This window comes from Ranitomeya imitator, chromosome 5, assembly GCF_032444005.1.
Source record: "Ranitomeya imitator isolate aRanImi1 chromosome 5, aRanImi1.pri, whole genome shotgun sequence".
NCBI classification, from domain to species: domain Eukaryota; kingdom Metazoa; phylum Chordata; class Amphibia; order Anura; family Dendrobatidae; genus Ranitomeya; species Ranitomeya imitator.
This window is the reverse complement of record NC_091286.1, coordinates 90,734,108-90,756,350: the sequence shown is the minus strand read 5'-3', so window position 1 is coordinate 90,756,350 and position 22,243 is coordinate 90,734,108. Positions and strand designations below refer to the sequence as shown.

Here is a 22,243-nt window from a genome sequence, read left to right as displayed (position 1 = left end):
ACCTGACGTTAAATTCATCCATTTAGAAAAAACTTTTGTCTTTCCAAAATCTAACCATTCTGTGTCCATTAACTGATCAATATTTCTGCATTGATGCCAATTTATTTTCATAACCTAAACCACATTTCGGAGGGTTTCAGCTTTCAAAAGCATAATTTATACAACCAATGGATGAATTTAACTTCAGGTTATAAGCTTTTATTTACATAACATGGATAAGCGACATAACTTCTGTCAGGGAGTGTAGACTCAATTTTTTTATTTTCACAAAGGTAACAGGATAAAATGGACCCCAAAATTTCTCTGAGTATGCCGTTACCCCATATATGGGGGAAAAAAACACTGTTTGGATTCACAGCAGGGCTCGAAAGGGAAGCAACACTGTTTGATTTTTCAAAATGAAAATTGGCTAGAATCAAAATGTTTTGTATAAACAGTAGAAACCCCCCACAAGTGACCCCATTTTGGAAACTAGACCCTCCCCTCCTGATCTAGTGTTTCCTGGTATGTAAATTGTATAATGTAGTGGCATACGTAAGTTGTGTAGAGTGCATCAGGTTGGCCTAGTGAGTTATGCAAGTCAGAAATGAATTTAGTAGTCCAAGTATGTGTGGTACAGTGTGAAGCATTCTTTTATACAGTCAGTTTTATCGCTTTGATAAGTGTCCTTGCGTATCCCCGTTCTGTAAAACACTTAGTACCTTTTTTGCAACCTTCCTTTCTTTGTGTTTTGAGAATGCATGTCCACTGTCTGGATTGATGGCGCTTTGGACGGAGCGGAAAAACTGCTCAGCCCAAAGCGCTGCCCCCTTCTGTACGCGCGGTGATTCCGGATGTGTTCATTGCAAACATTCGGAATCGCCGCACCCCATACATAGGACCCTATAATTTAACTTACGGCGACGGAGCGTCGCCGCAAGGTAAACAGACATGCTGCATTCTGAAAAGATGCGCTGCATGTCAGTAAACGCAGGGCCGCCGAATGCTTATTTGCACACATAGTGGAGACGGGATTTCATAAAATCTCCTCCACTATGCTGTAACATCTGGATGCTGCGGGTTGGATGCTGCGGTTGTACACAGCGTTCAATCCGCAGCTAATCCGGATGTAATCCGGCCCGTAGACAAATACCCTGAAGGATTTCCCCAGGAAATGTTGGCCTGATACAATTCAAGCACCTTCAGTGCCAGAAGTACTGGATCCTGCACCTTCCTGACTTCAAAAGAGTAATCATAGAATGTTAAGAGTTGGCAGGGTCCATTCACCATCTTGGTAGCTCTTCTGTGAACTTTCAATATCTTTTTTTAAATGTGGTGCCCAGAACTGGATGCAGTATTCCAGATGAGGCCAGACCAAGGAGGAGTAGAGGGGGATAATTGCGTTACGTGATCTAGTCTTTATGCTTCTCTTAATACATCCTAGAACTGTTTGCCTTTTTTGCTGTTGTATCACACTGTTGAATCGTGCAGTCTGTGGTCTTTTAGCATTCCCAAGTTTTTTTCACACGTGTTGTTGCTTATTTCTATTCCTCCCATTTTTGTAGATGTAATTTTAGATTTTCTTGCCCAGATGTAGAATCTTGCATTTCTTCCTGTTAAATACCATTCTATTAGTCACTGCCCATTGTTCAAGCTTATCTGGATCCTTCTGAATGATTTCTGTCTTCTCTGGAGTTAGCTAGCTCTCCTAGCTTTGCATCTTCTGCAAATTTGATTAGTTTACCTTCAGTTACCTTATCAAGATAATTTACAAAAATGAACAACACTGGGGCCAACCAGTGTGCAACCATTTATTACCACTCATTGATTATGATCACTGAGCCAGTTATGAATCCTATTTTAACTGTAGCCATGTCAATCCCATACTTGGTCATTTTTTCAATAAGGATAGTATATATACTTTATCAAATGCTTTGATGAAGTTGAGACATAATATAACCATTCTAACCATTCTGTGTCCATTAACTGATCAATATTTCTGCATTGATGCCAATTTATTTTCATAACCTAAACCACATTTCGGAGGGTTTCAGCTTTCAAAAGCATAATTTATACAACCAATGGATGAATTTAACTTCAGGTTATAAGCTTTTATTTACATAACATGGATAAGCGACATAACTTCTGTCAGGGAGTGTAGACTCAATTTTTTTATTTTCACAAAGGTAACAGGATAAAATGGACCCCAAAATTTCTCTGAGTATGCCGTTACCCCATATATGGGGGAAAAAAACACTGTTTGGATTCACAGCAGGGCTCGAAAGGGAAGCAACACTGTTTGATTTTTCAAAATGAAAATTGGCTAGAATCAAAATGTTTTGTATAAACAGTAGAAACCCCCCACAAGTGACCCCATTTTGGAAACTAGACCCTCCCCTCCTGATCTAGTGTTTCCTGGTATGTAAATTGTATAATGTAGTGGCATACGTAAGTTGTGTAGAGTGCATCAGGTTGGCCTAGTGAGTTATGCAAGTCAGAAATGAATTTAGTAGTCCAAGTATGTGTGGTACAGTGTGAAGCATTCTTTTATACAGTCAGTTTTATCGCTTTGATAAGTGTCCTTGCGTATCCCCGTTCTGTAAAACACTTAGTACCTTTTTTGCAACCTTCCTTTCTTTGTGTTTTGAGAATGCATGTCCACTGTCTGGATTGATGGCGCTTTGGACGGAGCGGAAAAACTGCTCAGCCCAAAGCGCTGCCCCCTTCTGTACGCGCGGTGATTCCGGATGTGTTCATTGCAAACATTCGGAATCGCCGCACCCCATACATAGGACCCTATAATTTAACTTACGGCGACGGAGCGTCGCCGCAAGGTAAACAGACATGCTGCATTCTGAAAAGATGCGCTGCATGTCAGTAAACGCAGGGCCGCCGAATGCTTATTTGCACACATAGTGGAGACGGGATTTCATAAAATCTCCTCCACTATGCTGTAACATCTGGATGCTGCGGGTTGGATGCTGCGGTTGTACACAGCGTTCAATCCGCAGCTAATCCGGATGTAATCCGGCCCGTAGACAAATACCCTGAAGGATTTCCCCAGGAAATGTTGGCCTGATACAATTCAAGCACCTTCAGTGCCAGAAGTACTGGATCCTGCACCTTCCTGACTTCAAAAGAGTAATCATAGAATGTTAAGAGTTGGCAGGGTCCATTCACCATCTTGGTAGCTCTTCTGTGAACTTTCAATATCTTTTTTTAAATGTGGTGCCCAGAACTGGATGCAGTATTCCAGATGAGGCCAGACCAAGGAGGAGTAGAGGGGGATAATTGCGTTACGTGATCTAGTCTTTATGCTTCTCTTAATACATCCTAGAACTGTTTGCCTTTTTTGCTGTTGTATCACACTGTTGAATCGTGCAGTCTGTGGTCTTTTAGCATTCCCAAGTTTTTTTCACACGTGTTGTTGCTTATTTCTATTCCTCCCATTTTTGTAGATGTAATTTTAGATTTTCTTGCCCAGATGTAGAATCTTGCATTTCTTCCTGTTAAATACCATTCTATTAGTCACTGCCCATTGTTCAAGCTTATCTGGATCCTTCTGAATGATTTCTGTCTTCTCTGGAGTTAGCTAGCTCTCCTAGCTTTGCATCTTCTGCAAATTTGATTAGTTTACCTTCAGTTACCTTATCAAGATAATTTACAAAAATGAACAACACTGGGGCCAACCAGTGTGCAACCATTTATTACCACTCATTGATTATGATCACTGAGCCAGTTATGAATCCTATTTTAACTGTAGCCATGTCAATCCCATACTTGGTCATTTTTTCAATAAGGATAGTATATATACTTTATCAAATGCTTTGATGAAGTTGAGACATAATATATCCACTGCATTTCCCTGATTCACCCAGTCAGTGATTCCATCATAAAAGGAAATTAGATTAGTCTGGCATGACTTGTTTGCTACAAACCCATGCTGACTCTGGTTAATAATGTAGTCTTATCCAAGTACTTGCATTCATGCTGTTTAATAATTTGTTCAAAGATCTTTCCTGGTATAAAAGTAAGGCTCACTGGCCTGTAATTTCGTGGCTCCATCTTCTTTCCAGTTTTGTAGATGGGCCAACATTAGCTCTTCTCCAAATCTCTGGGACTTCTACTGTTCTCCAGGATTTTTCAAAGATTCTGGCTCGTGGTTCTGCAATTTGTTAATTTGCTAACTCTTTCAATACCCCAGGGTGTAATTTATTTGGACCAGGACATTTAAAATCACTTAAATTAGCTGTGTTCCCTCACCATCTCTCTGTTTATAGATAGTGTGGTTTCTTTTACTCCTTCAATGGCACAGTCAAGATCAGTTGATGTTACATTTGCTTTCTTAGAAAACACAGATGCAAAATAGGAATTTAAAAGTAAAAACAAACATCATTTTTGGCCACTTTCCCCTTTTTCGTCCTGTAAAAATCGAATAGCATATTTGACTTTTCTTGTGCTTTCGGGCCCTGATCACTACCCCATACAACTGAAGGTACAACGTATTGGTCTGGCCTGCACATCGTGATGGCACATAAGCGTTGTACATGCACATCTTGCATATCCGTAAGATGTGTACGACCAGCTTCTTGTACCAAACCTTGGCATTTCTCTTGGCACTGTACAGCTGGAGGACTTAATCAGAGAGCAACTCTTCCCATGTTCTTGTTGTACCCCAGTACACAGTCTGATTTGGTGACCTGTGTAGAGGTACCTCGTACAGCGATGGGTGAGCTGCCATTGCCATATATGGTGGTCAAGAAAAGGACATCCCTCTTGTACTTGACAACCAGTATGTTTTTGCCATGTGCATTGGCCTCTGCTCTCACTCTTTCTGAGCAGCTGCCCAATTAGTGTCTTAGGGAGGCCTCTCTGATTTTTGCAGACAGTATTGCATGCTGCGTTAGCTCATTCAGAGAAAGACTCAAGAGTGGGATGCTGGTATAAACGTTATCTAGAGGGGATAACCTTTATCCAGCAGTGGGTGCACCAAATCTCACAATTTTCCCACTCACTCTCAGGACAGGGGGTTCAATCTGGATGTCCTTCCCTTCATAAACTCTAAACCTGTGGGTGTACCTTGAGGTACTCTCACAGCTTGTGGAGTTTAATTCCGTACCTGGGCAGGTATTGCCAGATTTGACCTTCCCCTTGAAATGTATTAGGGAGTCATCCACGCAGATGTCCCTTTGGGGAACGTACACCTCAGCAAACTTGTTTCTGAAGGGCTCAATGACCTGCTGAACTTTCAAAAGATGGTCAAAGTTGGGGTCATCTTGGGGAAGACATTGTGCTTTATCAATGTAATGCATTTTTTTTTTGGATTGACTCAAATCATTTACGGGTTATAGCCATGCGGAACACTGCAGAGTTGTATAATACATCAACACTCCAACATTGCCGAAGTTCTGACTTCTTCACTAACCCCAGGCCCTATAAGGTCCAGGCTCCAAAACGTCATAATTTCTACTGCATCTACAGTGGTCCAGTTATTAAATGATGAGCATACACATTTGGGCAGAAAGGAGGGGTGGATTAGGAAAGATCAGGAAAATCTTATTTCTTTAGCAGCAGCAGGAACACCAGCAGTGATGGCACAGGCTTGAAAAAGTCTATGGCACCACAAGGTCAGGCACAAAGCTCAGAACTGCGCAGTGACCACCCTGTACAAGTCCGCAACTAGAATGAGGAAGTGTAGGCCGGTCACTAAGGGGTCAGATGGCGTCTGCACACTCTGATTGGTGCAATCTATGTCATCGTCCAATAACACCATTCACAGCTGGCCCTGGTGATGCCGTGGTTGCTGGGCTCCAGCCTATGATCGGTGCTCTTACAGCACTGTTTGTAGGGTGGACATCAGTGTTCATTGCCTGAAACACAGAAAATGCTGTGATTGGTTGTTCAGAATTGAACGGTCAGTCCCAGCGATCGTAGTTGTGTGGGGTGTCGCCAACCTCTGGGCCTCCATGATGTGCCCTGCTGCAAGATTGAGCAGGCACCTGAATGCGATCACTGCGACTCAGGAACTTAGATAAAAATATTCTTTATTCAATAGTCTCTAAAGCGGACGTATCGCCAGATTTCACAATAGACACGACATACATTATTACATAGCTCAACTAAGTGCATCAGCCTGTTTAAAGGGAACCTGTCAGCAGGATTGTGCACAATAACCTACACAGTGTCAGGTCGGCGCCTTTATACTGAATAAAATAATTCCTTGGTTGATGAAATCAGTCTTGTGGTTGTTAATTGTTTTCAGTTAATAATATGCTCGCGCATATTTTGTGTTCTGCTTTGGTATTGACCAGTATGACTTCTGACAGGTTGCTGATCCCTCACTGACCTGCCCCCTAGTTTACGTAATGAATATGTGTGCATACTGGAGAAGAAAAACCTTCTGCACGCAGGTGCCGGCCGTGGAACCTACGATACAACATAATCGCATGCTGTGGTTGAGGTCACCTGATAGTAAAAAAAATCCATTTGAAAATGGCGCCTGCTGTGCCTGCACAGGCGCCGGCAGCACCATCTTGCTAGAGGCAAAATTGTTTTCCTCCTCCAAGATGGCGCCTGCTCAATATCAGCTATCGTACCACCTCTATATACACCGATAGCTGCCACTGCGCAGGCGGGCGCCATTTTCAAATGTTTTTTTTTTCTACGATCAGGATAACCTCAACCACATTTATTATTAACACAGTATGCATGCAATTATGCTGCAGCGCATGGGCCACGACTGGCGCCTGCCTGCAGAAGAGGTTTTTTTTTAAAAGAAATGTACGTATATTCATTATGTAAACTAGGGGGGAGCCGTGAGGGATCAGTGACCTGTCAGCAGTCTGCATTATGAATATCTAATCAGAGCACCACATGCAGACCCCCACAGGCCGCCCCGATGCATGGCATATCATTAACTCAGAACTGAAAATAAAGATTAAACAACAACCACAAGACGGATTTCATCAACCAAGGTGTCATTGTAATCAGTATAACGGCACCGACCTGACACTGTGTAGGTTACTGTGCACAATCCTGCTGACAGGTTCACTTTAAAAATGTATGTATTTCGTATTGTAGTGACAGATCCAGTATAACAACCATACAGCAAAGCTGATAAGTGAGCCACAGAGAGCCAAAAATTTCAGCTTTTTGTGACTGCTCTAGTGGCCAGGATAAAAAAAAAAATACAATACTTCAAGATTTTTCACTTTTGAAAGTCGCACAAAAAAGTTAATTATTAAGAACATGTTGGTAATAAAGCGTGGCAGAAATACTGTGATTTTCTGACTTTAGGCTCCCTTTAGAATGCTAATCAGATCAGATTGTGGCCGGGAATAAAAAAGTTTGTGTACTCTACTGTCCGTTTATATTGTATGGGTCTACCATGCTGACACCTTTTTTTTTTTTTTTTTTTTTTTAATTTCTGATTCCAGTGTTTGATGACGAAGAAGAGAATAAGTTGTCGTACACAGAAATCCACAATGAATACAAGGATCTGGTAAATATCACATATATTATTACTAAAAAGTGATCTTGGAGTTATTAGGAGCTTTGCTGGTGCTCTTGCCGAAAGCATTGAATCACCTGTAAAGTGAATGTGCCACTTTTTAAGTTGTCTCTTTTTTTTTTCCCTACACATCTTTGCTCATCCAGATGTTTTAGGCTATGTGCACACGATGCGGATTTTGCTGCGGATCCGCAGCGTTTCCGTAGCTGCGGTTCCGCAGCAGTTTCCCATGAGTTTACATTACAATGTAAACCTATGGGAAACAGAAAACGCTGTGCCCATGCTGCGGAAAAAAACGCGTGGAAACGCAACGGTTTACATTCCGCAACATGTCACTGCTTTCTGCAGATTCCGCAGCGGTTTTACACCTGCTCCTATAGAAAACCGCAGGTGTAAAACCGCAGTGAAATCCGTAAAAAAACCGCAGCGTTTTTGCCCTGTAGATTTATCAAATCCGCTGCGGAAAAATCCGCAGTGGACCATTCTCTACGTGAAATGCAACCTTTGTTGGTGCATCATACTCCAGTCCATCTGTAGTAGGGCACTGGAGGAGGTTGAATTTGGCACATTTTTTGTGACTGTTCAAAATATTTGAGACTTTTCATGCTGAAAAGATGCAAAACCCAGTTAAAGACCAGTTAAAGACCAAAATAAAGAGCCTTTTTGATTTTTGGATTGCATTCTTGAACCACTTGCTAATTTGAAGAATTTGTCGCAAAAAACACAATGAATACCACAAGACAATAAAGGATCTTCAATAAATCCCAAATAATGAATGTGCCCAATTTCCTTATCTTCTTTTTATGTTACCTTGGATTTCTGTACATACAGTTGTTTTCTTAGCAAATGTGAAGACATTTAACCCCTTCATGTCCCAGCCTATTTTGACCTCAATGACCTGGCCATTTTTTGCATTTCTGACCAGTGTCCCTTTATGAGGTAATAACTCAGGAACGCTTCAACGGATCCTAGCGATTCTGAGTGTTTTTTCGTGACATAATGGGCTTCATGATAGTGGTAAATTTAGGTCCATAATTTTTGCGGTTATTTGTTAAAAAATTGGAAATTTGGCGAAAATGTTGAAAATTTTTCAATTTTCAATTTTTATTCTGTTAAACCATTGAGTTATGTGACGCAAAATAGTTAATAAATAACATTTCCCACATGTCTACTTTACATAAGCACAATTTTGGAAACTAAATTTTTTTTGTTAGGAAGTTATGAGGGTTAAAAGGTGACCAGCGATTTCTCATTTTTACAGCAAAATTTACAAAACCATTTTTTAAAGGGACCACCTCACATTTGAAGTCAGTTTGAGGGGTCTATATGGCTGAAACTACCCAAAAGTGACACCGTTCTAAAAACTACACCCCTCAAGGTGCTCAAAACCACTTTCAAGAAGTTTATTAACCCTTCAGGTGTTTCGCAGCAGTAGAAGCAACATGGAAGGAAAGAATGAACATTTAACTTTTTAGTCACAAAAATGATCTCTTAGCAACAACTGTTTTATTTTCCCCAGGGTAAAAGGAGAAAGTGGACCCCAAAAGTTGTTGTCCAATTAGGCCCGAGTACACTGATACCCCATATGTGGGGGCAAACCACTGATTGGACGCACAGCAGAGCTCGGAAGGGAAGGAGTCCATTTGACTTTTTGAATGGAAAATTAGCTCCAATCGTTAGCAGACACCATGTTTTGTTTGGAGAGCCCCTGTGTGCCTAAACATTGGAGCTCCCCCACAAGTGACCCCATTTTGGAAACTAGACCTCCCAAGGGACTTGTCTAGATATGTGGTGAGCACTTTGAACCCCTAAGTGCTTCACAGAAGTTTATAACGCGGAGCCGTGAAAATAAAAAATATTTTTTCCTATCGCCACGACAGCACCCATTACGAGAGAGGGGATCCACCCACCATCAGGACAGGAACCTACAAGTTAAAAAGGGGCGGTCCCCCTCGCCTATCCAGTTTTGGGTTCCTGTCCTGCACGGGAGCCTGCAGGTTGAAAACTCACCCAAGTCCATCAGCTTCTGCGCGTTCTCTGCGGGAATGGCAGAGATGGGGGCACTGGAAGCAGCATCGGGGGTGTACTGCTCGCAGACCCCCCCTCGACTGGACATAAGGATGTTGCGATCCCAGGGGCCGGGGAATGCCGCCCTGGGTCGCGTGAGCGCGGCGCTGCTCAGGCGCTCATCCCGGGAAGATAAAGCGCTCGTGACCCGAAAGTAGTTGCAATACTTCCGGGGGAGGCCGGGAGGAGGCGCGCGGCATTTCTTAAAACAGAGCCTCAGCAGGTGAGCAGTGTGCGGCGAGATGTCCTCTGTGGGGGACGCAGAGCACCTTCAGGTGGAGGTGCCCGAGCAGCAAAAGAAAGAGCGGTAGTAGCCGTTCAAGAAGCAGCAGCGGTGTGGTATGGGGGCAGCAGAGTTTGAACACCCCAGCGTCACGTGGCAATTCACCTCCTCCGGAACCGGTACTCCTTTGGTCAGCCTTTGGTGAGTGTGTGATCTACACCTGGTAGCTGATTTGTTCCGTTTCTTGTGCTTTGTTATGGGTTAAAAAAAAACAACAAAAACCAAACACAAGCAGTATGCATTATGCACAATACCTTTGCCAGACAGCTATGTTAAAAAGCTGTGTCAGGCGTGTATTTGCCGTACTTTAGAGGAAGAAGCTCCCCTCCGTACATCGGATTTAAGAGCGGTTATCAGGGAAGAAATCAAATGTTCCCTTAAAAGCAGACGGCATGAAAAACCTAGTATGGGCTTATCATCTGATTCCAGCCTATCTCTACAGGAGGGTGAATGTTCAGACTCTTCATCGCCATCCTCCTCGGATGAGGAGGGAAGACCATGCTTCTCTGTAGAAAATATGGATGCGTTAGTAAAGTCGGTTCCCACGACGATGGGCGTCGCAGATAATAAGGAACCTAGATCCACCCAAGATATAATAATAATAATCTTTATTTTTATATAGCGCTAACATATTCCGCAGCGCTTTACAGTTTTGCACACATTATCATCACTGTCCCCGATGGGGCTCACAATCTAGAAGATATTATGTTTGTAGGGTTATGTCAGAAAAACCACAAATCCTTCCCGGTGGTAGACACAGTTAAAGATCTTGTTAGGCGTGAATGGGATTAACAGGATAAGGGGTTTTTACCATCATCCGCAAAAAGGAGATACCCCTTTGATGATGAACTTTTGTCTGAGTGGGTAAAAGTCCCTAAAGTGGACGCTGTGGCTTCCACATCAAAGTCAGCCACTCTACCACTGGAGGATGTAGGCCTTCTTAAAGACCCATCTGACAGAAAAGCAGACATGTTAAACCTTAAAGAAGGTTTGGGAATCATTATCTGGAGCATTTAAGCCTGCAATTGCCAGTACCTGTACTGCCAGATCTATTATAGTCTGGGTAAGTCAGTTGGAGGACCAGCTTAAAGCTAAAGTTCCTAGAGATAAATTGCTAGACTCTCTATTTCAAATCCGTGAAGGGGTAGCATACCTGGCGGATGCATCGGTAAACTCTTTGAAGTTGGAAGCCAGATCGGCAGGTCTTTCGAATGCTGCCCGGCGAACTCTCTGGCTTAAAACCTGGAAAGGTGATGCTCAAGCTAGAGCAAAATTGTGTACTATTCCATGCAGGGGCGAGTACCTATTTGGCCCTGTGCTGGATGATATCCTTGCAAAGGCAGAGGATAGGAAAAGGGATTTCCTAAGGTATTTAATCCTAATTTCAGAAATGCCTTCAGAAGACGAATGCCTTTCCGGAGGTCTCGTTCAAACCGAGATTGGGAACCAACTGAGCAAAAGAAAAAAAGGTGCATACTTCGGGGGCTCTTCATCATCAAGACGCAGGCGCAACTATAGATGAAACTGATCTCCCAGTGGGTGGTAGATTAAAATATTTCTTTAACCAATGGGCCAAGATAACATCCAGTAGCTGGATCTTAGGTATATTTGCATCAGGGTTTAAAAGAAAGGATTATTCACAAAGTCAGGGCAGTGAGAAAAAACCAGATCTAACATTAAGAGATGCAATGTCCCTCCTGGAGTCATTTACATCATGTATACCGGCTGTTCAATGGACTCAATTCCATACTCGTGTACTGCAATCCGAGATCCTCGAGGCAGAAAGAAAACTTCAAAGTCGCCTAATTGGGAAACTCAGGCTATCGACTGCTACTCTATACGACCTAAAGTGGTGGCTGGACATGTACCACTTGTCAAAGGGGTTCAATGGGGAATCATACCGGACAACGTAGTCATGACAGATGCCAGCCCAATTTGTTGGGGAGCTCACATGGGGGACGTTCTGGCCCAAGGGCGGTGGTCAGTCCTAGAATCCCAAAGTTCTTCAAACTTGAAAGAACTCGCAGTCAGATGTGCGCTCCTTCACTTGCTACCGCCCCTGTGGGGTTCACATGTACAGTGAAGACTGACAATAGTGGCCTACCTCAATCATCAAGGGGGGGACAAGATCACAATCTCTAATGTCCACCACTGCAGAGATACTCACTTTAGCCGAAGCTCACTTCCTTTCCCTTTCAACAGTTCACATAAAAGGGGAGCTCAATGTGGAAGCAGACTATCTCAGCCGACATTGCCTACGCCAGGGGTAATGGTCTCTGGACCGGCAAATATTCAAACAAATAGTCAGGCTCTAGGGATTACCAGTTATAGATCTGTTTGCTACAAGGAGAAACAGGCAGGTCAGGAAGTTTGCATCGCTTCAGGTGACAGACCATGCATAGTAGACTCCCTTCAAGTCCGTTGGGATTTCCCACTAGCATATGCGTTTCCCCCAATGTGCTTGATTCCTCTCGTTCTCAGGAAGATCAGGGAGAAGTCGAGAGTAATTCTAATTGCCCCCTTCTGGCCCAGGAGACCATGGTTTTCTCTACTCAGAGCGATGTCAGTAACCGATCCTTGGGTGTTACCTGTGAGTCTGGGGCTCCTTTCTCAAGGTCCATTTCGTCATCCCAATATGTACGGTCTTCAATTGACGGCGTGGAATTTGAGAGGGAGTTACTAAAACGGAGAGGATTTTCAGAAGCCTTAATATCTACTTTATTAAATAGCCGAAAGGAGGTTACTACAAAAATTTATTCTAAGGTCTGGAAAAAATTTCTTGCATTTCATCCGCATTCCCTAACAGACCATGTTCCAATTCCGGCTGTTCTGGAATTCTTGCAGAAAAGCCAGGAATTGGGGTTGGCAGTCAATACTCTTAGGGTTTAAGTGTCAGCTTTAGGAGCCCTATATAACAGCAATGTGGCGGGAAATAGATCGATTTCTAGGTTTATTAAAGCTACTGAGCGTAGTAACCCAGTTCATATTGCTTGATTGCCACCATAGGATCTAAACTTGGTGTTAGATGCGTTAACACAACCCCCTTTCGAGCCATTAGATTCTACCTCAATTAAGATTCTAACCCTAAGGGTACCGTCACACAGTGGCACTTTGGTCGCTAGGACAGCACGATCTGTGACGTTCCAGCGATATCCTTACGATCTCGCTGTGTCTGACACGCTACTGCGATCAGGGACCCCGCTGAAGATCGTACGTCGTAGCAGATCGTTTGAAACTTTATTTCGTCGCTGGATCTCCCACTTACATCGCTGAATCAGCGTGTGTGACGCTGATTCAGCGATGTCTTCACTGGTAACCAGGGTAAACATCGGGTTACTAAGCGCAGGGCCGCGCTTAGTAACCCGATATTTACCCTGGTTACCAGTGTAAATGTAAAAAAAAAAAAACACTACATACTTACATTCCTGGTGTCTGGTCATGTCCCTCGCCTTCAGCTTCCCGCACTGACTGGTGAGCGCCGGCCAGCCGTAAAGTACAGCGGTGACGTCACCACTCTGCTTTCCGGCTGTCCGGCGCTCACTGTCAGTGCAGAGAAGCACAGCGCCGAGGCACGCGACAGGAATGTAAGTATGTAGTGTTTTTTTTTTTTTTACGTTTACGCTGGTAACCAGGGTAAACATCGGTTACTAAGCGCGGCCCTGCGCTTAGTAACCCGATGTTTACCCTGGTTACCGAGGACTTCGGCATCGTTGGTCACTGGAGAGCTGTCTGTGTGACAGCTCTCCAGCGACCAAACAGCGACGCTGCAGCGATCGACATCGTTGTCGTATCGCTGCAGCGTCGTTTTAGTGTGACGGTACCCTAAAGACAGCTCTTTTGTTAGTCTTAACTTCTGCTAGACGGGTTAGTGATATCCAAGCGTTATCAGTGGATCCTTCCTATCTAATGGTCTTTCAGGATAAAATTGTTTTGAGACCAGACCCAGCAAAGGTAGCTTCTAGGTCTCATATTTACCATCCTTTTACGATAATCCAGTTACAGCAGAAGAGCAGAAATTTCATACTCTAGATGTTAAAAGAGCAGTATTAGATCTATTTAAATAGGACACAAAGCTGGAGGCAGAGTAGGGCTCTGTTTGTTTCTTTCCAGAATCAAAAAAGAGGTTCGAGTGTCACAAAAAGTTCTATCACCAGATGGATCAAGGATGCGATATGTTTTGCCTATTCTGCCAAGGGGGAAACGCCACCAAAAGGCATCAAGGCCCACTCCGCTCGAGCTATGGCCTCATCCTGGGCGGAGAAGGCGGATGTTCCCATTGATATGATATGTAAGGCAGCAACATGGTCATCTCCTTCCACCTTTTATAAACACTACCGCCTTGATCTATCAGCCAATTCCAGCCTAGACTTTGGGCGTTCAGTACTTAGTGCTGTGGTCCCTCCCAGATAAATAGTCTCTGAAAGTCTCTCATAATGGTTGCTGTCGTGGCGATAGGAAAACCGGTTGTTACTTACTGGTAATAGGATTTTACAGAGTCCAGGACCGCACACGCACATTCCCCCCGTAGTTAATCACTGATTTCGTGCACTTTTTGAAAGGTGTGCTTTTCAGATTTCACTCTGTAGGGGTGATTTAGTGTTGTTTAAGGAATAATTATCATGTACTAATTAAATGGCGGGGGGAACACAAACTGGATAGGCGAGGGGTACCGCCCCTTTTTAACCTGTAGGTTCCTGTCCTGATGGTGGGCGGATCCCCTCTGGGTGCTGTTTTTTGTTTTTTTTTACTCAAAAATAATTTTTTTTAGCCCGCAATTTTTTTATTTTTACAAGGGTAACAGGAGAAACTGGACCCCAAAAGTTATTGTCCAATTTGTCTTGAGTACGATGGTACCCCATATGTGAGGGGAACCACTGTTTTGGCATATATTGGGGCTCGGAAGGGAAGTAGTGACGTTTTGAAATGCAGACTTTGATGGAGTGGTCCGTGGGCATCATGTCTTGTTTGGAGAGCCCCTGATGTGCCTAAACAGTGGAAACCCCCCAATTCTAACTCCAACCCTAACCCCAATACACCCCTAACCCTAATCCCAAACCTAACCCCAATACACCCCTAACCCTAATCCCAAACCTAACCCTAACACACACCTAATCCCAACCCTAACTTTATCCCTAACCCTAATTTTAGCCCCAACCCTAACTTTAGCCCGACTCCCTTTAGCCCAACTCTAACTCTAATGGGAAAACTGGGGTGAGAGGGGGTGATCACTGGGGTGGGGGGCAGATCAGCGGGGCGGGGGGCAGATGAGCAGGGGCAGATCAGCGGGGCAGGGGGGCTGTCAGGCGCTGGTGGGCTGAAGAAATGCAGGAGCCGGCAGCAGCAGGGGGGTTATCAGGGGGGCAGGTGGTGATCAGGGTGATCACTGGGGCGGGGGGGGGGGGGTGATCACTGGGAGCAGGAGGGAGCTGTCAGGAGCAGGGGGGCAGGAGGGGGCTGAGGAGATATAGGAACCTGTAGCAGGGAAGGATGATCACTGGGGCAGGGGGGGGATCGGACGGCGGGGAGCAGCAGAGGGGAGCACCTGGCGGCTGCAGGCAGGAACCTCACTGTCCAGCTTCTACAGAAGGGATGAAGCTGGAGAGTGATGGCAGCCATATTTCACTCCGACCCTCCACATCTGATTGGAGGGATAGCGTCACATGGACGCTAGCTCCAATCAGATCTGGGGGGTGAAACAGAGGTCACCAGAGCGATAGCGGCCACGGGGGGGGGGGGGGGGGGGCAAATCCACCCCCACTGGGGTCAGCTAGAGGTCCTCACGTACCTGCAGGTCGGGTGACATTTCAGTGACCCCGGTCACCCGACCCGCAGGAACGCGATCCAATCATGACGCATATGCTGCATCACAGGTCGGATTGGCACCGACTTTCATGACGCATACGCTGCGTCATAGGTCGGGATGGGGTTAAAGACCCTGATATTTTATTAGGCCTCAGCACAGAATTACTCATAAGTAAGAAAATATGCGGCACTCACCCCAAATTCTGCAGTGGAAAGCGTGAATTTTAATGGAAAACTTCAACAGATAAACACCCGTTACAACATAAGGTAAGCAGGAGGGTGCGGTGTTGGAGCTTGGACGACGGCCGTTTCGCACAGCAGGTGCTTCAACGGGTCCAGATGGTAGATTGCTACACGTCATTTCCTTATAAAGGTTTCTTGACGTGCAAGCGTTATTCAGAAAGTGAAAATACATACATATCAAATGTGTGAAATAGTGACAAATTATAACATAATCTACATAAACAGAACCTGCAATATAAAGGATTAATGCAATTAGTATTTTATACAACATTAAATATTAAATATTCTTATTAGTAATATTGCTTTTTATTTTTTACTTTTTAAGAGCTATATTTATAGTATTTTTCCGACCTATACTATTATAAAAATACAGACATGTCAAGCCTGTCGTTTAATCCTATCGGACCTTGTGCGTTAGCATTTAGGATCCATTTGGCTTCTTTTTGTAATAGTAGCCTGTCTTGATCACCTCCCTGCGGGGGAAATTTAACTATTTCAATGCCTGCAAAACTGAGCAACTCAGGGTTGGTTTCATGTTTCTCTCTCATGTGTTCTATTAGTCTAAAGGTACCGTCACACTTAGCGACGCTGCAGCGATACCGACAACGATCCGGATCGCTGCAGCGTCGCTGTTTGGTCGCTGGAGAGCTGTCACACAGACCGCTCTCCAGCGACCAACGATCCCGAGGTCCCCGGTAACCAGGGTAAACATCGGGTAACTAAGCGCAGGGCCGCGCTTAGTAACCCGATGTTAACCCTGGTTACCATCGTAAAAAAACAAACAGTACATACTTACATTCAGCTGTCTGTCCCTTGCCGTCTGTTTGCTGCACTGACTGCTGGCCGCAAAGTGAAAGCAGAGCACAGCCACAGCGGTGAGTCACCGCTGTGTGACTCACCGCTGTGCTGTGCTTTCACTTTCACTTTGCGGCCAGCAGTCAGTGCAGGAAATAGACGGCAAGGGACAGACAGCTGAATGTAAGTATGTACTGTTTGTTTTTTTACGATGGTAACCAGGGTAAACATCGGGTTACTAAGCGCGGCCCTGCGCTTAGTTACCCGATGTTTACCCTGGTTACCAGTGAAGACATCGCTGAATCGGTGTCACACACACCGATTCAGCGATGTCTGCGGGGAGTCCAGCGACGAAATAAAGTTCTGGACTTTCTTCCCCGACCAGCGACAGCACAGCAGGGGCCTGATCGCTGCTGCCTGTCACACTGGACGATATCGCTAGCGAGGACGCTGCAACGTCACGGATCGCTAGCGATATCGTCTAGTGTGACGGTACCTTTAGACAGCCTTTTCCCGTTCTGATTGAATTATAGTGCTCTCTGAACCTCACAATCAAAGGTCTTATTGTCTTGCCGATATAGAAATACCGGCACGGACAGAACAAAACATACAGTGGGGCAAAAAAGTATTTAGTCAGTCAGCAATAGTGCAAGTTCCACCACTTAAAAAGATGAGAGGCGTCTGTAATTTACATCATAGGTAGACCTCAACTATGGGAGACAAACTGAGAAAAAAAAATCCAGAAAATCACATTGTCTGTTTTTTTTAACATTTTATTTGCATATAATGGTGGAAAATAAGTATTTGGTCAGAAACAAACAATCAAGATTTCTGGCTCTCACAGACCTGTAACTTCTTCTTTAAGAGTCTCCTCTTTCCTCCACTCATTACCTGTAGTAATGGCACCTGTTTAAACTTGTTATCAGTATAAAAAGACACCTGTGCACACCCTCAAACAGTCTGACTCCAAACTCCACTATGGTGAAGACCAAAGAGCTGTCAAAGGACACCAGAAACAAAATTGTAGCCCTGCACCAGGCTGGGAAGACTGAATCTGCAATAGCCAACCAGCTTGGAGTGAAGAAATCAACAGTGGGAGCAATAATTAGAAAAAGGAAGACATACAAGACCACTGATAATCTCCCTCGATCTGGGGCTCCATGCAAAATCCCACCCCGTGGGGTCAGAATGATCACAAGAACGGTGAGCAAAAATCCCAGAACCACGCGGGGGGACCTAGTGAATGAACTGCAGAGAGCTGGGACCAATGTAACAAGGCCTACCATAAGTAACACACTACGCTACCATGGACTCAGATCCTGCAGTGCCAGACGTGTCCCACAGCTTAAGCCAGTACATGTCCGGGCCCGTCTGAAGTTTGCTAGAGAGCATTTGGATGATCCAGAGGAGTTTTGGGAGAATGTCCTATGGTCTGATGAAACCAAACTGGAACTGTTTGGTAGAAACACAACTTGTGTTTGGAGGAAAAAGAATACTGAGTTGCATCCATCAAACACCATACCTACTGTAAAGCATGGTGGTGGAAACATCATGCTTTGGGGCTGTTTCTCTGCAAAGGGGCCAGGACGACTGATCCGGGTACATGAAAGAATGAATGGGGCCATGTATCGTGAGATTTTGAGTGCAAACCTCCTTCCATCAGCAAGGGCATTGAAGATGAAATGTGGCTGGGTCTTTCAACATGACAATGATCCAAAGCACACCGCCAGGGCAACGAAGGAGTGGCTTTGTAAGAAGCATTTCAAGGTCCTGGAGTGGCCTAGCCAGTCTCCAGATCTCAACCCTATAGAAAACCTTTGGAGGGAGTTGAAAGTCCGTGTTGCCAAGCGAAAAGCCAAAAACATCACTGCTCTAGAGGAGATCTGCATGGAGGAATGGGCCAACATACCAACAACAGTGTGTGGCAACCTTGTGAAGACTTACAGAAAACGTTTGACCTCTGTCATTGCCAACAAAGGATATATTACAAAGTATTGAGATGAAATTTTGTTTCTGACCAAATACTTATTTTCCACCATAATATGCAAATAAAATGTTAAAAAAACAGACAATGTGATTTTCTGGATTTTTTTTTCTCAGTTTGTCTCCCATAGTTGAGGTCTACCTATGATGTAAATTACAGACGCCTCTCATCTTTTTAAGTGGTGGAACTTGCACTATTGCTGACTGACTAAATACTTTTTTGCCCCACTGTATATCACATATTTGCTTTTACAGAAGATAAAATCTTTTACCCTATGTGTAATAGAACCTATTTTCAAAGGATTTTTTGTTACATGAAGGTGGCAGAATCTGCAATTGCCGCATTTATGGTTCCCTACAGCAGTATTACTAGTTAACCATGTATTTTTAGAAGACAATAATCTGTTATGCACCAATAAATCAGACAAATTGTGGGCACGCTTATATGCAAACTTTGGAGCATTTTTATATATTGATACAAGATCTTTTTCTGTTTGTAATATGTGCCAGTTTTTTCTGATGGAGGCATGAATAGCCTTATCCATATTACTGTGCTTAAAACAGAATGAAAAATTACTGTCAATTTTTTCACTTTTATTTTTTCTTTTTAGAAAATCGGATTGAGTATATTTATTTATCCGAGTTTCGGCTTCTTTTAGTAGCTGTGAAGGGTAACCTCTTTTTAGGAAGCGGGTTTTTAATTAATTTATCTGTTTATTAAATGTTATATCGCTGTTATTAATTTTACGCAATCTCGTCATTTGGCTGTATGGCAGTCCTCTTTTCGTGTGCAAGGGATGAGCACTCCCGAAATGGAGAATATTATTGGTAGCAGTTTGCTTCCTAAATACTTTGGTAAAAATATTTCCTTCTATAATTTCCATTTTGACATCCAAATATTCGAGATTGTCATTCCCAAAACAATAGGTAAATCTCATATTTTCACTATTGGAAAGATTCAAATATTCCACAAATTCCCTAAACTCTATTTCATTACCATCCCATATGATCATAATGTCATCCACAAATCTAGTATAGAATCGAATATGCTTCTCAGCACAGAATTAACAGAATTTTCTGGACCTATGACGTACTATTACATTATGTTGGTTCACAGTCTTTGCAGCAGGCTCAGGAGTGGAGCTTGCATTATTGTCGGCAGATGATGACTGTATAATTTAGCCATCATCTGCCTGTAACAGCACTGAGTGGAGCTCGGCTTCACCCGCTGCTTTTAACACCATAAATGGTACTGTCAAACTCTGACATCGACATTTGCAATAGACGGCCTTAGGGGCATAAGGTTCCACACTTCCATCAATTCCCTCGCGCCTGATCGATGGCTGCCGATTGGTTGCTATGGCAATCGGGGGTCTACTGAGGACTTCTATGCTTGCCATGCTGGAACGTCTATGAAAACCGTCCTGTGACTGTCGTTCATAGATCGTGATTGTTACTACAGTTGTGGCCATAAGTATTGACACCCCTGCAATTCTGTCAGATAATACTCAGTTTCTTCCTGAAAATGAGTGCAATCACAAATTCTTTGGTATTATCTTCATTTAATTTGTCTTAAATGAAAAAACACAAAAGAGAATGAAGCAAAAAGCAAAACATTGATCATTTCACACACAACTCCAAAAATGGGCCAGACAAAAGTATTTGCACCCTCAGCCTAATTATCCATCCTAAGTTGTTTAATACTAGGATGGTTGATGTTAAACTGATCCTCAGTTGCTGGGGGTGCTCCGCCATCAACAGGAAGTCGTCCAGATATTGTTCAATTAATATTCCTTGCTCCCTGAGAAAGGCCATAACTTCTGCCACCAGTTTGGTGAAAATGCGTAGTGCTCAGGAAAGACCAAATGGAAGGCATTTGAATTGGTAATGTTGAGTTTTTCCCTCTTCTACCAATGCAAATCTTAGATTGCTGTGAGGATGAATAGGCACGTCATAATACGCTTCTTTGAGATCTAACATGCACATTACCATATTCTCTTTGATCAATGGAGTCGTAGATCTTATAGACTCCATTTTGAATTTTTTGTATGATACCCATCTGTTCAGTGATTTCAGATTTATTATGGTACGATAGTCTCCTCACGGTTTCTTTTTTGAGAACAGGCCCGAATAGTAACCGAGACCCCATTCTGACTCTGGCACTAGAACCACTGCTCCTGAATGGTAACAATAAAAACGTCAGCTCGTCCCGCAAAAAAACAAAACAAGCCGTCATGCGACTGTTGGTCCAAATATGAAATAAATATAGCTCTCAAAATATGATGCAAAAACTAGTTTTCGCAATAAAAAGCATCTTATTGTGTGACAGCAGCCATCTTGACAGTGACATGGGCAGTCACTTTCTCTTACCTGGCACCTTGCCACTGCAGGGTAGGATTAGTAGTCGGATAGGGTAGGATTAGTTTTTTCATACTTTCCATATCTTTATATTAACTCCCCTGATGAATCCCCACCATTGGGGAAGAAGCGCGTAGGGAGTATATAGCCCCATATCATAGGAGGTATCACTATAGGGTCCACTTGGGGCCTGTCCTTGTTAGGACAGGAGCAATACTGGGGCACGACAGGGAGTCTAGGAAATCATTACATACCGCTTATGTCTCTCTCCCCATATATAGTCCCCTTTTTCTTTGTGTGTGTGGATCCATTTCTCGGCGAGGTACTTCCGGAAGGAGGCCGGGATCTTTTGTCCGTCAACAGTGGTGAGACCAAACAATTTTTTAATGAGCACTGGTTTGCACGAGCACTTTATTTGGTTTGTGATATTTGTCTTTTAAATAATTGATTAAAGGTTATGTTTTAATATTTGGGGACCCCTCCAAGCTATATTTGTTAGTTAACCCCTGAGGGTACTTTGAATTGTGGTGAGAACCTCACACCATAGCTGATATCATGCCTCCCAAAGATCGCAGTAAGGTTTGCTGCACATCTATCCTGCACTCTGCAATGAGCCGTTACATCGGGGTTTCCGTGTAGATCTCTGAAATACGTGATTCAAACAGAACCCCCAGTGGAAAATTCCCTATAATGATGCAGATGGTGGCACTGTGGACGCCATAGTACCTGTGATCCGGTGGTGTTCGTCTTTTTAGGATTGCATAAAAGTGCCGTCAGCCACAGTTCTGTGCACTTCTGAAAAGGACACCGCTGAACAGAGGCCAGACGGAGTCCAGAGTAACTCTACTGCCTCATTATAGTGAATGGGATCCCTCAGGGGGTTTCATCTGTCATGTCACTCAGAGATTTAGATGGAAACCCCAAAGTAAGTGCTCAGCGTAGAGCGCCAGATATATGTGATCCCAAACGTTATGTAAAATGTTCCCAATAAAAGCTTCAACTCAATACACAAAAAAAGCAAGTTGCCACTCAGATCTGTCATCTCTTAATGGAAATATAGGTGGCATCCACGTTACTGGTAGCACAAAGACTCCAGATCCAAATGCCCCCCCTCCATTCTGAAGCCCAGTGTGCCTAAACAACATTTAGTGCCTACATGTTCGGCATTTCTGTAGTGATAAGAGCCCGCCTAATTTACAGGTGTGTGTCTCCAGAAGTGAGAG

At 43.8% G+C, this 22,243-nt stretch overlaps 1 protein-coding gene across 2 annotated transcripts in view; it reads left to right on the top strand.

The window, feature by feature from the left end:
- CFAP36 (cilia and flagella associated protein 36) overlaps positions 1 to 22,243 on the top strand; it is a 62,296-nt gene that overhangs the window by 11,644 nt on the left and 28,409 nt on the right. For both annotated transcript variants that reach the window (XM_069768923.1, XM_069768922.1), the window contains exon 2: positions 7,416 to 7,480. In XM_069768923.1, coding sequence (XP_069625024.1) covers positions 7,416 to 7,480 — 65 coding nt within the window. The remainder of the gene's footprint in view (positions 1 to 7,415; positions 7,481 to 22,243) is intronic.